This window comes from Pollachius pollachius, assembly GCF_949987615.1.
Source record: "Pollachius pollachius genome assembly, chromosome: 3".
NCBI classification, from domain to species: Eukaryota; Metazoa; Chordata; class Actinopteri; order Gadiformes; family Gadidae; genus Pollachius; species Pollachius pollachius.
In genome coordinates this window covers 5,563,931-5,577,991 of record NC_136936.1, presented here as the reverse complement: position 1 = coordinate 5,577,991, position 14,061 = coordinate 5,563,931, and the positions used below count along the sequence as shown (strand labels likewise).

Sequence of the window (14,061 nt, the reverse complement as noted above, 5' to 3'; positions counted from 1 at the left end):
ATGACCTCCCAGATGTTCAACGCCATCGCCGCGGTGACGGGCCAGGGCCAGAACCCCAACGCCACCCCGGCGCAGTGGGGCTCCAGCCAGTACGCCTACAGCGGGGGCGGCAGCACCAGCGGGGCTGGGGGGGGCAGCAGCAGTGCCTACCACGTACGAGACCGCCGCCGCCATTCACTCGCACGCTGTGTTGCCGGGGCAACCGCGGCCCGCCCGACGTTTTTTTGTGTGTTGTGTAACCATCGTCAGCTCTAACCTTCGATGGCAGGACTGGGAGATACAGTTATATACTTATCAGTGCATTAACTTGTGGGCCAGAAAAATCAGAAGAGTCTAGATCGCTATAGGAGAAAGGGGTATTGCGATGTGCATTGAGTGACAGAGTGAAAGGACTCACACAATCAACAAGTAAGGTTTTAAATATGGTATATTGTGTGGATTTAAAGAAACAAAACAAAAACACAAACAAAAACATGAGATATCAACCACAGTTTCTCAATACATCCAGCATATGGGAAAATCTGAAAATCTTTGTATCAAAATAAAAAAAGTCTTTGGTTAGGGCAGCTCGCCACTCCCACTGAGGTTCCCCACTACCTCTACAGAGATGGGAGAAATCCCAGCGGAAGAAGAATCTTCATGCAGATGTCAACCAGGTGTCAATCCAACCAAAGCAAAAGACCCAGCCAGAGGCTCAAACATCACATACACATACACTCCGGGTACAAGGTAGAATACACCGCTCAGATCAGTCCAGGTTCCGGTTCTCCTTCGCTTCCGTCACAACACAAGGTCCGCCAATCAACCCACGGCAACTTAGCTCTCTGTGCTGTCGATAATAACTCAACATATATATGTAACAACATATATATAATATATCTGGGTCTCAAACAAATAATTATATTCTTTTGCAAAAAGTTTGCATGCCGCCACCTCGACAACGGTCCGGCAGAGAGAGAGAGGAACTGCACGTACACATTGACGGCGTCTGATTGGCTAAGCTATGTTGCCTTACGTGAACTCCTCATGTCACCCAAATCTTGGTACATTTTGAGAAAGGCACATTCGCCACACTTGAAATAAACAAAATACTCTTTAACAGATATAAATGAACTTGTCTATATTAATCTATTTATTAACATATTTAAGATTTAATTCATAAATCCTATTTATTCATTTTATGGAAGATTATTTTAAATCAAACCCTATTTATTCATTTATCTGCCACATAAGGAATATTAATTTATTAATTTATTTATCAATTAACTGGTAAACTGGACTTCTAATAAAGGCCTAGTAACCTGGGTTACAGTTGTGTTTGTCGTTTTAGTTCTTTTCTTTGTTTGATGTGTGTGACAAAGTCGGTTTCTACGAGAGCTTTGATTGGTCTCCTCCAGACAAAGGCTGTGCTGTCGAAAGCCGGTTGGTTGTAGAGGTTTGGAGACAATGATGTCTGACCCGGTGCTCCATGCAGGAGATCTCTCCCTTTAGTGTGTGTGGTGACGGCTAGTTTAACCTGTACGCATCGATTGCTCAGTGTGCATCAGGCGTGCAGCCTCGCCCAGCCCCAGAGTCCAACCAGTCGCCCAACACTTTGTATTTCTTTAGTCTTGCGTTCTTCTAGACATTCGCCCAACACTTTGTATTCCTTTAGTCTTGCGTTCTTCTAGACATTCGCCCAACACTTTGTATTCCTTTAGTCTTGCGTTCTTCTAGACATTCGCCCAACACTTTGTATTCCTTTAGTCTTGCGTTCTTCTAGACATTCGCCCAACACTTTGTATTCCTTTAGTCTTGCGTTCTTCTAGACATTCGCCCAACACTTTGTATTCATTTAGTCTTGCGTTCTTCTAGACATTCGCCCAACACTTTGTATTCATTTAGTCTTGCGTTCTTCTAGACATTCGCCCAACACTTTGTATTCCTTTAGTCTTGCGTTCTTCTAGACATTCGCCCAACACTTTGTATTCCTTTAGTCTTGCGTTCTTCTAGACATTCGCCCAACACTTTGTATTCATTTAGTCTTGCGTTCTTCTAGACATTCGCCCAACACTTTGTATTCATTTAGTCTTGCGTTCTTCTAGACATTCGCCCAACACTTTGTATTCATTTAGTCTTGCGTTCTTCTAGACATTCGCCCAACACTTTGTATTCATTTAGTCTTGCGTTCTTCTAGACATTCGCCCAACACTTTGTATTCCTTTAGTCTTGCGTTCTTCTAGACATTCGCCCAACACTTCGTATTCACTGAGTCTACTCTCTTCTAGATCTTCGCCCAAAGCTTTGTAGTCATTGAGTCTGATGTATTTCCAGATATTCGCCCAACGCGTTGTATTCATTTAGCCTGGTGTTTTTATGTTTACGCTTATGTATTCACCGAGTCCTGCGTTCCTCCAGATCTTCGCCACCCCGGCCCAGCAGCCAATCACGACGCCCCTGATGACCCCCAGCTACTCGTACGCCACGCCCAGCCAGCTGCAGGGCGCCGGCACGCCGCAGTACCCCAGCAGCACGCCCCAGTCGTCCCACGGGGGGCGGCCGTCCTGCTCCACGCCCTCCTCCACCTCCTCCTCCTCCCGCCACCGGACGCCCCAGTCGCAGTCAAAGTGAGTCCACGCGCCCATCAAAGGTCCTGTTCAACGCCGTGCACGTTGAGGTTCAGTGTTGGTTTGAAAATAATGGAATGTATGGAAGGATTATTGTTTCATATCTGTATATGTGTGGCTAATAGATTAAAAAGAACGTGTGATGCATCGCATGGCTGAAAATGGCTGAGCACGGGCTTTTCATCGCGTTCAATGGGGACGCTAGTATCACTAGTGGGAAGTACCCCAGCCCTAATGCCGCCAAGCACCTCTGTCCCTAGCACCTTGCATTGAAAGTTGAGCCTGGTTAGAGTACCAGACTCCAAGGGCTTCAGAGGTCCACATTATAGGACAGCGCCTAACCCTAAGCTCGCTCGGGGGAGCTAGTGAAAACTCAAGTTACAACTTGAGTTATTGAAAGTTATTTAAAAATTAAAATAATAACGGGAAATTAGCAATGACTTTAAAGTAACAAGAAATTCTCCCTCTCTCCCCCCCTCCCCTCCCTCACTCCCTCTCGCTCTCCCCCCTCCTCTCTGTCTCCCCCCCTCCCTCTCCCCCCCTCCCCTCCCTCTCCCCCCTTTCTCTCTCCCCCCCTCCCTCTCGCCCCCCTCTCACTCCCCCCCTCCCCTCCCTCTCGCCCCTCTCTCTCTCCCCCCTCCCCTCCCTCACCCCCTCTACCTCTCCCCCCTCCCCTCCCTCTCCCCCCTTTCTCTCTCCCCCTCCCCTCTCTCTCCCCCCTCTCCTCCCTCACTCCCTCTCTCTCTCCCCCCCTCCCCTCCCTCTCGCCCCCCTCTCACTCCCCCCTCCCCTCCCTCTCCCCCCTCTCTCTCTCCCCCCCTCCCCTCCCTCTCGCCCCTCTCTCTCTCCCCCCCTCCCTCTCGCCCCTCTCTCTCTCCCCCCTCCCCTCCCTCACTCCCTCTCTCTCCCCCCCTCACCTCCCTCTCCCCCCTACCCTCCCTCTCCCCCCTCTCTCTCTCCCCCCTCCCCTCCCTCTCCCCCCTCTCTCTCTCCCCCCTCCCCTCCCTCTCGCCCCTCTCTCTCTCCCCCCCTCCCCTCCCTCTCGCCCCTCTCTCTCTCCCCCCTCTCCTCCCTCACTCCCTCTCTCTCTCCCCCCCTCCCCTCCCTCTCCCCCCCTCTCACTCCCCCCTCCCCTCCCTCTCCCCCCTCTCTCTCTCCCCCCTCCCCTCCCTCTCGCCCCCCTCTCTCCCCCCTCCCCTCCCTCTCGCCCCTCTCTCTCTCCCCCCCTCCCCTCCCTCTCGCCCCTCTCTCTCTCCCCCCTCTCCTCCCTCTCGCCCCCCTCTCTCTCCCCCCTCCCCTCCCGCTCGCCCCCCTCTCTCCCCCCCTCCCCTCCCTCTCGCCCCTCTCTTTCCCCTCCTCTCTGTCTCCCCCCTCCCCTCCCTCTCGCCCCTCTCTCTCTTCCTCCCCTCCCTCTCTGTCCCCTCTCTCTCCCCGCCTCTCTCTCTCCCCCCTCCCCTCCCTCACTCCCTCTCTCTCTCCCCCCCTCCCCTCCCTCTCCCCCCTCTCTCTCTCCCCTCCCCTCCCTCTCCCCCCTCTCTCTCCCCCCTCCCCTCCCTCTCGCCCCTCTCTCTCTCCCCCCCTCCCCTCCCTCTCGCCCCTCTCTCTCTCCCCCCCTCCCCTTCCTCTCGCCCCTCTCTCTCCCCCCCCTCCTCTCTGTCTCCCCCCCTCCCCTCCCTCTCGCCCCTCTCTCTCTCCCCCCCTCCCCTCCCTCTCACCCCCCCTCCCCTCCCCTCCCTCTCTCTCCAGGTCTACCTCCCACACAGCGGTGGACTGGGGCAAGATGGCGGAGCAGTGGCTGCAGGAGAAGGAGGCGGAGCGCAAGAAGGCGCGTCCGAGCAGCCGGATGACCCCGCGGCCCTCGCCCAGCCCCATGATCGAGAGCACGCCCATGTCCGTCACGGGAGACGCCACGCCCCTTCTGGACGAGACCGATCGGTAGACACACCCCCCTCCTTTCTTTGGTTTGGTTTGGTTTCTCTCCACTGATGGTCGTCACAAGGCCACACGCACTCCTGTTGTTTTTAACGAGTCACGCCGATGTGAGGTGTACGTCTGGCGTGGTTGATGGCCACGCCCAGCGAGTCGAGTGCAGCTAATGGAGAAGAACGAGTTTTGACTGTCGACGCACGGAAATGTGCGTGCACGTAAAACACTGTTATGTCTGTACGGCAAGACACAAAACAACAATCTTGAATAATTGTTGGCACTAAATTATGTTTTCGGACCGGCGATAGGACCTTTTTAGAATCTTTCAATGGAGACATATTATACCACCAGTTGTATCCTGTGCTAATATAGACGGACAACGTTTACTTCAGTCCACTGGGTAGGCTGGTAGACTGCTCTAAGGCTAATCACATTGGTGGTATAGTATGTCCCCTATAAGGAAGTGTTAAGAGATGACATGAGGATGAAGTTTGTGTGTTGTTTGCCAGTGTTTTGTTTGCCAAGCAGAGCCATTAGATCTTGCATGCTTTGTTTGTGTCCCACTTTACACTTCAGTCACCATAATGCATGCAATAAAACAGGTTAACAAATATTTTGGTTTATTTATGTTTATCATGAGTTTCGTGTGAACCTTATAAATGTCAAGCTTCTTCGGGAAAAAGCTGAAGGCCAAACTGTTTTACTGTGTGCTGCAATAAAAGGGGTGTGTGTGTGTGTGAGTGTGTGTGTGTGGGTGTGCGTGTGTGTGTGGGCGTGTGTGTATGTGTACACAGAAGGCACTGTAGAGTCATTAGTGCTTCTTACCCATGCTTACATAACTAAAACAAGCAAGTTTACGTCACGTTCTACGACTTAATGTAGGCTGTTATTAAAACCAGTGTTATTTCCCATTTCTCAAGCAACAAACCAATGTAAGCTGAAGGTGTTCTAACCACAGTATCCATGTTTCCCTCTCAGTATACATCTGTCAAGTAATTAAAGCAATGTCTTGTTTAAAAGGAATCCATGTCTTCCGGGTTTATTTGAATTGTAATACATTCCTTGATGATTAAGTAATTGTGTTAATTGCATCAGTTCAATGCTTTCTAATCCCATCCTTGCTATAATAGCTAAAGCCTTACCTTAAAACTGCATGCGTGTAGTCATTTTATATTTATTTTCTGCACTTTCACTGTATCCCCAACCTTCCTTTGCTCAAGATTTCATTTGCAATAATCCATTTAGCAGTGGCTTTTATGTGCTGCACATTTAAAAGCTTCTCCAGAACCCATTGAATTCCAGACTCCAAATTATTTTGAACTATGAATGTATTAAAAATCAAGCTACTCTCCTCACAGCACGATCCATCCATCGTTATTTCAATATATCAATTCCATCTGTGAATAAAACGTCAAAAATGGACGCACAAATGCAGGCGGCACTGAAAAGGATAAATAGTGCAGATGAATACAAATATTTGAATGAAGGCGACAAACCTTTCTCCTCCTTTGGCGTTTCAAACTTGTCCAGCTCTCTGCCCCACCTCTGCCAGCTCCCCTAAACCCTGGGCTGGGTGTCTTCCAAGGCACACAGCCCTAGGGTTTAGGGGAGCTGGGGTGTCCTCCAAGAAACATGGGATCACAACCCCCCGCCGTTCAGCAGTCCTCAATGCACCTATGTTCCCATGGGGTGGTCCAACACGATGGGCCTTTGGTGCCGCACTGGGGGATAGTCCAGGGATTAGTGGGTCGGACTCCCAGGCCGAAGGGTCTGGGTTCAAACCGCCAATACCTACAGTCTTCATTTAGGCCTCCCTGCAGTGAAAGGCCCTTATCTCTCCCTGTTCCTTGAGATGTATCTGCATGCATATGCAGCTACACTTGGAAGTAGAAGCACATCTACACTGCTTGACGAATAAACAGTTGTAATAGTGGTGGGGATATTGGTTGTGGTTGTAGGAATAGTAATGGCAGAGGTAGTAGCAGTAGTAGTTTTAGTAATAATGGTGGTTGTGGAGGTAGTAGTAGCCGTGGTGGGGATGATAGCGGTAAAATAGTAAAAGTAGTGGTGGTTGTAGTAGTAGTGGTGGTGGTGGTTGTCGTAGTAGTAATGGCCGTAGTAGTAGTAGTGGTGGTGGTTGTAGTAACAGTAGTAGTATAGTCAGCACTCGAGTTGAGGGGGGATGAGGGGGGATGGCATCCCCCTTTGGAATTAAAATTATCAAAATCATCCCCCTTCTGAAACAGCCATCCCCCCTTCCCATCCCCTGTTATTTGATCAATTAATGTGGAAATATTACTGCTATTTAATTATAGCGGTTTCCTTTTTCAATTCGGCGCAACGTTACTTTTCCCAGGGACAGATTTGACAGCAATACTGCATTCTCGGGCAGTATGCTATTGCGCAAGCACGCAGGCACGCTTGCGGCGCGCCTGAGTACTTCTGCAATAGTGCCTACACAAGCTCTCATTCCACACCGTACGAGACAGACACTGGTAGCGTGAAGCTGTCACTGCATCTCAGACATCGCTTCCGCAGGCAACTCTGTCCCCTTTTCTCCCTTTCATTCCAACCCGGGAGCAACGCTAGTCTCCCTTCTCTGCCGAATGCATTTATGAAAAAAATAGAAAAATGATCCGTTTTTAAAATCCTTAAATGTGATGCATACCTCCGAATCGTGTGATGCGTCCGATCAGCTGCGTTTTTGGGGATAAAATATATAATGATATAATAATAATAATAATAATTATTATTATTATTATTATTATTATTATTATTATCACACGTTGGTCTCCCACCATATGCGCTGTCATCAGCACAAATGATCTGTCCCTAAAACCACCATCCCCCCTGGCTTTTTTTACAACTCGACCACTGAGTATAGTAGTACTAGTGGTGGTTGTAGTAGTAGCAGTATAGTGGCGGTAGTAGTAGTAGTAGTAGTGGTGGTTGTAGTAGTAGTAGTAATGGCGGTAGTAGTAGTAGTGGTGGTGGTTGTAGTAGCAGTCGGCGTCGTCGTCGTAGTGAAACTAAGGGTAAGGCATCCCTCCTTGTCACCGACCTCGCCCGGGTCCGTTCCTCTTGCGTTGGCATGTGGGAGTCAGCTGACCTGGGATTTCTGCCACCACGCGGGCCCGTTAGAGCACTCTTATGGAGCCGTGAGAGTAGGGCACATAGTTACACCTAATCCTTTGTGGAGAATGTGACCCGCTCAACCCCCTCTCCTACTCGACCGGGGGTCACAATGACTGGTGTAGGGGTGGGGGGTGGGGGGGACAAAGTTCTCATTCCCCTACAAACAAAAGAGCACAGTAAATACACTTGGAATGCTTCCCTTCCTCAGCTGCTCTGGATACAGTGGGACAGAAAGGTGGTTCTTTTGGAAGGCTAAGCAGGCTCGGTTCTTAAGCTGGCCAATAGGTTCTGTTTAGGTATGTTTCAAATCACTCCTCGTTCCATGCAGCTTATTAGGGGGCATGCAACTGAAAGGATTTTCAGTTTGCAATTAGAGATATGGATTTCTTTGTAATGTTCCATGGCATGAAAGATTCAACACTTTGTGATCGTTTCTTTTTTTATCAACATGAATGAAACTGTTTTACAAAATGAGTTAAAAATCAAAAAAGGCATGATTCCCGGTCGATAGTGGCTCAAATGTTGAACAAGAGAAGATTTATTCTTAACATGATTATGTTGCATTTCATTCAATGTGAAGGCAATCAGTTCCATAGTCGTGGACTACGTGGGCTAGCTAAGACATCTATTCACCCGTCACTCTGTGCCTCTGCAAGATGGCTTATTGTTGCCGCAAGAAGAGCAACTCTTTTCTTCTCTTCTTGAAGTCAAACTGCCTCTGAGCTCTTTGAATAGACAGCTGCATAGCACTCATAACCGGTGCTCCCGTGGTGGCAAAGAAACGGTCCTTAGATATCTGAAGGCTCTCTTCCTGCTCATCGGCATTGGGAGCCACGGTTGAGACGTGGATTCCGGTCGATGTCCCTGGTCCGTGTGTAGCTTCGCTGGGTGTGTGACTGGCACCTCTACCACAGAGAACACAGAGCAATGTCTTCTTCCTTGTTCTTTCCTCCTTTCTTCCTGTCGGTCTTTGTGTTGCGGCAGTGACAGGCAACGAGATGCCGGTCTTCACATGCTGAGGTCCTCTTCCACACGAATGCTGCCTTTGTTGGCACGGCCTGGTAACTACTGTAGTGGTACCCAATAAAACACTCATACTGGTAGGAGCCACGGGTTCCAATGGTTGCTCCAGTAGTGGGTTTCCTTTGAATGGTGACGGCACCGCCGTCCCCCTCCGCCTTTGTCGATCCATGCCCTTTAACCTTTGACCTTTTGCCTTAACAACGCCTCGACTAAGAGCTGGGGTTACGCAGGCAGTGGATTTTGTGCCATACATCTCCGGCCTGTGTGAAACTTCCAGCTCTGGCCTTTTTGTCTGAGGTATGTCGGTGATGATTGTGGGTGCGCCAATGCTGTCCATCTCTTTCCCACTCTCCTCTGTGGGAACTTTATGGACAACTGAAACAATGGGGACAGCAGAGGCCAGTTTCCTTTTCCTTTTCCGTCTTCTTCCCACCGATTCCTCCTCGGTCATTATGACATGGGTTCTGGAAGTGGTCAAGAAAGACCCCGATTCAAAGCGACCCTTAGGCCTTTGTAGTCCTGTCTGGGCGGGTGGGTTCACGCCAACAATGCAAGGGCCCGATGTGCCCGCTAAGTGGGTGGTGGAGCTCAGAGGAGAGTCCTCCTTCAGAGTCATATTTAGTACATTATCTGGAGGACAATAACTCTCACTTTGGGGAGTTTTCTTCCCCCTCCTCCTCTCCCCCTTCCTTGACCTCAAGGCTTTAGTCCTGCGCAGTGTTGCAGCGGTGGTGTTCGTGGACGCTGCTAGACGAGCTGAACCTGTGCTCACCGTGGCCAGGTCAGACGGTTGGGTCCCCCGTTCTTTGGGTGACGACGGTGAGGTCACCTCGGCAGCATCTTTCTCCAACGCCGGCTCGTCTTTCATCACCTCATTGGACGCCCCCATTCGGTGCCCGGCCAGATCGAATCCCCCCTCAACAAATGTGTTCTTGTCACCGTGCCCCGAACGGCCCGCCTTGAGTTCAATGAGGAAGTGGTCGCCAACACCCGCCTTGCTACTGGAAGCTATGAGAACGTCTTCCACTCCAGTTCCCTTGTGTGACTTCAACTTCCTCCCTCTCCCCTTCCCTTTATTTTTACCCTGGTTCTGTGGCTTCTTCCTCTTCCCACTATTCTTCTGCTTATTCTTCGCCTCCTTCTTCGTCTTCTTCCCCTTGTTCGTCTTCTCCTTCTTCGTCTTCTTCTCCTCCGTGCGGGGCGCCACCCCTTTGGTGGCGTTGTTGGGGGTGCCCTGAGACGTGGACACGGTGGCCAGGACCTTAATGAAGTCCTCAGCCGCCGTCACCATGGTAACCAATGACGGGGGTTCCGACGTGGTGCCACCCTCCGGCCTCGCTGCCTGCTCGTTGACTCTAGCGGCGTCCGTCTTAGCAGGGGGAGGAGGTGCGGTCAGAACGTCGATGACCGGGATCCCGCCGAAGATGTACGGGACAGCCGGCTGAGGCACGGCGACCGGGAGCCTCTCGTACCGTTTGCATCTGGGGGCGGGAAACAGAGAGTGAGACGTAAACGGAGAGTGAGACGTTAAACAGAGAGTGAGACGTTAAACAGAGAGTGAGATGTAAACAGAGAGCGGGATATTAAAAAGAGAGTGAGACGTAAACGGAGAGTGAGCCGTAATGAATAGAGTGAGACGTAAACAGAGAGTGAGACTTAAACATAGAGTGAGACGTAACAAAGATAATGAGACGTAAATGTAGAGTGAGACATTAACAGAGAGTGAGACGTTAACATTGTGAGACGTCAACGGAGAGTGAGACGTAAAGGGGAGTGAGATGTAGACGGCGAGTGCTAGTTAAACAGAGAGTGAGACGTAATCAGTGAGTGAGACGTAAACAGAGTGAGACTTAAATATAGAGTGAGACGTAACAAAGATAATGAGACGTAAATGTAGAGTGAGACGTTAACAGAGAGTGAGACGTTAACATTGTGAGACGTCAACGGAGAGTGAGACGTAAAGGGGAGTGAGATGTAGACGGCGAGTGCGAGTTAAACAGAGAGTGAGACGTAATCAGTGAGTGAGACGTAAACAGAGTGAGACTTAAACATAGAGTGAGACGTAACAAAGATAATGAGACGTAAATGTAGAGTGAGACGTTAACATTGTGAGACGTCAACGGAGAGTGAGACGTAAAGGGGAGTGAGATGTAGACGGCGAGTGCGAGTTAAACAGAGAGTGAGGCGTAAACAGAGAGTGAGACGTAAACGGAGAGTGAGACGTTGACCCCTAAGAGCTCACAGAGGGGGGTCGGGGGGCAACATGAGTACAAGGGAGAACGTCTGTGTTTACTTACACACCGTACCAGTGGCGCTCCACACAGTGGTCCTTGTAAACAAACTCAAAGCAGGGTGCCCCAATGACGTTGAAGAAGGCCTGGCCCACCACCCGGGACACGGTGTCGTTGACCTCGGCCAGACATTGCTTCATCCTGCAACACGCCACAGACACGCCACAGACACGCCACAGACATGCTGTTTTGTTAGCAAGGTCGATTCTAATGAATAATACACATACTGAATGAATAATACACACACTGGAATATAGTTCCAGGTCAGTTACTATATATCTGGTTACACAGAAATGTGTTCAAATTATTAAAGGTTATGTCGTAATAAAGTAATGGAATCCAATTATGGATGAAAAGTAGCAAATAAGGAAAACACTTACAAGGAGAATTACTCAGGTTTTTCTATATTACTAGTATGGCTTGATTCAGCAGAATGCCAGTTTAAGGCAGACCAACTGACATATGTTGATATTGATCAACGCTTAAAATGTCTTCAACGTGAGAAAAAAAAGAATAACCATTTACTCACGCAATATCACAGTCGCAGTGACAAATGGAGTACCACTTCAAGTTCGTGTAGCCGTACTTAGAGGAGAAGGCGTGGATGACGTGAGGGCAGTGGTCGTGTGTGCGGCAACAGCTGTCGGTCTCGGGGAAATCCCCTACGATGACAGGAACACAATCAATATCAATCACCTTGCTCTTCCTATCGAGGTAGCATGAACATTTGTAAACTGACCGATCAGCAGTGTGGAACCATACACACACAACCTACCCAAATGGTCATCGTGATCGGCCATGTTGCCAGCTCCACACCACAGCGTGCCCGGGTACGTGAAGCCTCTCTTTGATCTCTTCTTTGGCGCGTCACCGCTCGGCCACGGCTGTGTCGGCGCCTTGTGCGCCCTCGGCTCCACGCGGGGCTCGGACTTCTGCGTGAACTGTCGGCAAGTGGCCAAGGCTTCTTCCATGCGCACAAAACGGTTATTTTGTGCGCTCAAGCGTTCACTGTGGAAGTCCTGTTGCGTCAGACCCAGTCTGCACAGGTGAAGGAACGACCTCACCTGCAACCTGTCCACGATTACGGAACAGTCAACGAGGTCCCCGCGTGTGTCCACGACGGAGCGCACCGACCGACGCCCGTCTGAAACTTGGTACAAAGCCTCCATCCCACCGGCCAGCATCGACATTTTTGCACAAAGAGTGCGGTTCACCGTGAACCAGGCGTCTTTGCTCTCGTTCTCCGCGCCGTGGGCGTCGTTCAGGAGTTTTCCCTTGACCACGTTCCTGTCCTGGTACGACAGGAAGACGAAGAAGACCCACAACATCGCGGCGGGTGGTCCTTCAGCACCACGCGCTCTGCAGACAGCTCCTCGACTTTCCGGCGGATCGAGCGACCAGCCGCTTTTAAGGCAGCGTGGTAATGGGGTGATTATTAATACCCGGGATAACAATGCTGGGAGGAGTCCTGCGGTTTAAGCTTCGGGTTTTGGCCGCTGCAAGCTCAAAGCGCTCAAAGCACTTATTAATTTCCATGTCGTTGGTCACATTTATATGCTCGAACAGCAGTTTTTATTGCACTGACTTGAACGTCTCAGCGGAACGCATGGTGTTAACATTACGCACGAGGAGGGGGGTGAACGTTATCCATCGGCAACCCTCTTTGTGGAGGAATGGCCTTGAGTTACCTCCCCTCTGACTAGTTCTTTTCATCATGGAATCCACATTTACTTTGCTGACACGCACACATGTCATGGTAACGAGGATGGGGTGATCCCCATCCTCGTCGCATGGGGATTGTCGCATGGGGATTGCTTTTTGGCACCGACATAAATCGTAATATAGGAACGAAAATTATTGTGCACAGGAGAGAACTTGTCGGTGCATGTCGTGCGTGGCGGGTGCTCCCACCGCATCTGCAGACGGGGTGGGAGCACGTGGTTCAGGGCAGTGGTTCGAACATAGAGGATCCTGTTCGGTCACCTTGTTGGGGTTAAAGGGCACAGCACGGACCCAACGAGAAGTTAAGGCCTACTGAAAGTTGAAGGGCAAGAGTATGATAATACTAACCCATATGAGAAGAAAAAAAGAGAGGATCACATGGGAGGTTATCTGAAGAAAATAAACCTTTCCCCCCTTTAGATTGCATTTAGGAAGAAAGTTAAGAAAAAACTGGTCTTCAGCTAAATAATGTTTGTATTCTATTCTTTTAATATTCTTGAAAACAGCACCTTAAATATCTTCTTCATTGTATTCTTATACGTTTACTCATAAGTTTAATACGTTTTCACATTAAAAAGTTGTTCCTTGCTTTTAGTGGTAACATCTTCCCTTCTTTTTTTCTATTGCTTCCATTTACAATATTTTTCATGTCATTGTAAGGGGAAATGCCCGAGGCTCCACAAAACAGTGGAAATCCGATAATGAGCAGGAACATTTCATATTACGAATCACAATAAAGCAAATCCTAAATAGTAGGCCTACCATTTAAATTAACAACCCATCCAGGTTATGTGTAAGTCCCACATGAGGTCCCTGCGCTGTCGTGCCCTGAAGGAACCTGGACCGAGGTCCTATTGGAACCACTTGTTCATACCATGCCTTGCAGCAGGCTCTTGTCCCCTCTTGCAAAGAAAACATGAATCAGCTTTTCAGAGACAAACCAGCCCAACCACAGCTTATCGCAGGATTCATGTTTATTCAACTTTTGTATTCGAATATCTTTGTTTAAACATTGAAAAATGCACAAAGAATATAGCCCTTATGTTAAAAAAAAGTGACATGTTATATGTTTTACAGCAACGCTATCCAAGAAAACTTCAAAAGCTTTAATTGTATTTAAGTGCTTCGTCACATGGCAGGGTTTATGGGGATTGGTGTAGAGATCAAGCCCAGGCTACTCAGTGGGCTAAGCGGATTGTTTCAAGGCGGGCAGTGATGATGTCAAATCACCAGATGCGATGATGTCAAATCAAATCAACAGACGCCATGATGTCGAATCACCAGACGAAACATCCGATACATTCCAGAGGTCCCTGGGAGTGTACTGTGCATAGGTCGGCATACTTTTACTCGAGCAG

At 49.4% G+C, this 14,061-nt stretch overlaps 2 protein-coding genes across 2 annotated transcripts in view; one reads left to right on the top strand and one right to left on the bottom strand.

Annotated features, from left to right (window-relative positions):
• The window catches only part of LOC307073044 (transcription elongation factor SPT6-like), a 31,124-nt gene extending 25,681 nt beyond the window's left edge, over window positions 1-5,443 (top strand). The window contains exons 35-37 of the mRNA XM_079732717.1: window positions 1-153; window positions 2,398-2,606; window positions 4,353-5,443. The exon at window positions 1-153 is cut by the window's left edge and continues 35 nt beyond it. Of these exons, the coding sequence (XP_079588843.1) occupies window positions 1-153; window positions 2,398-2,606; window positions 4,353-4,545 (555 nt within the window). The 3' untranslated portion in view covers window positions 4,546-5,443. The remainder of the gene's footprint in view (window positions 154-2,397; window positions 2,607-4,352) is intronic.
• A 2,698-nt stretch (window positions 5,444-8,141) lies between these two features.
• Window positions 8,142-12,309, bottom strand: proca1 (protein interacting with cyclin A1; the record flags this gene model as incomplete). Its single annotated transcript, XM_079731508.1, has 4 exons — window positions 8,142-10,171; window positions 10,988-11,122; window positions 11,511-11,643; window positions 11,757-12,309. 4 exons carry the CDS (start codon window positions 12,307-12,309, stop codon window positions 8,329-8,331), a joined length of 2,664 nt encoding a protein of 887 aa, XP_079587634.1. The 3' UTR covers window positions 8,142-8,328.
• Between the last annotated feature and the right edge of the window lie 1,752 nt (window positions 12,310-14,061).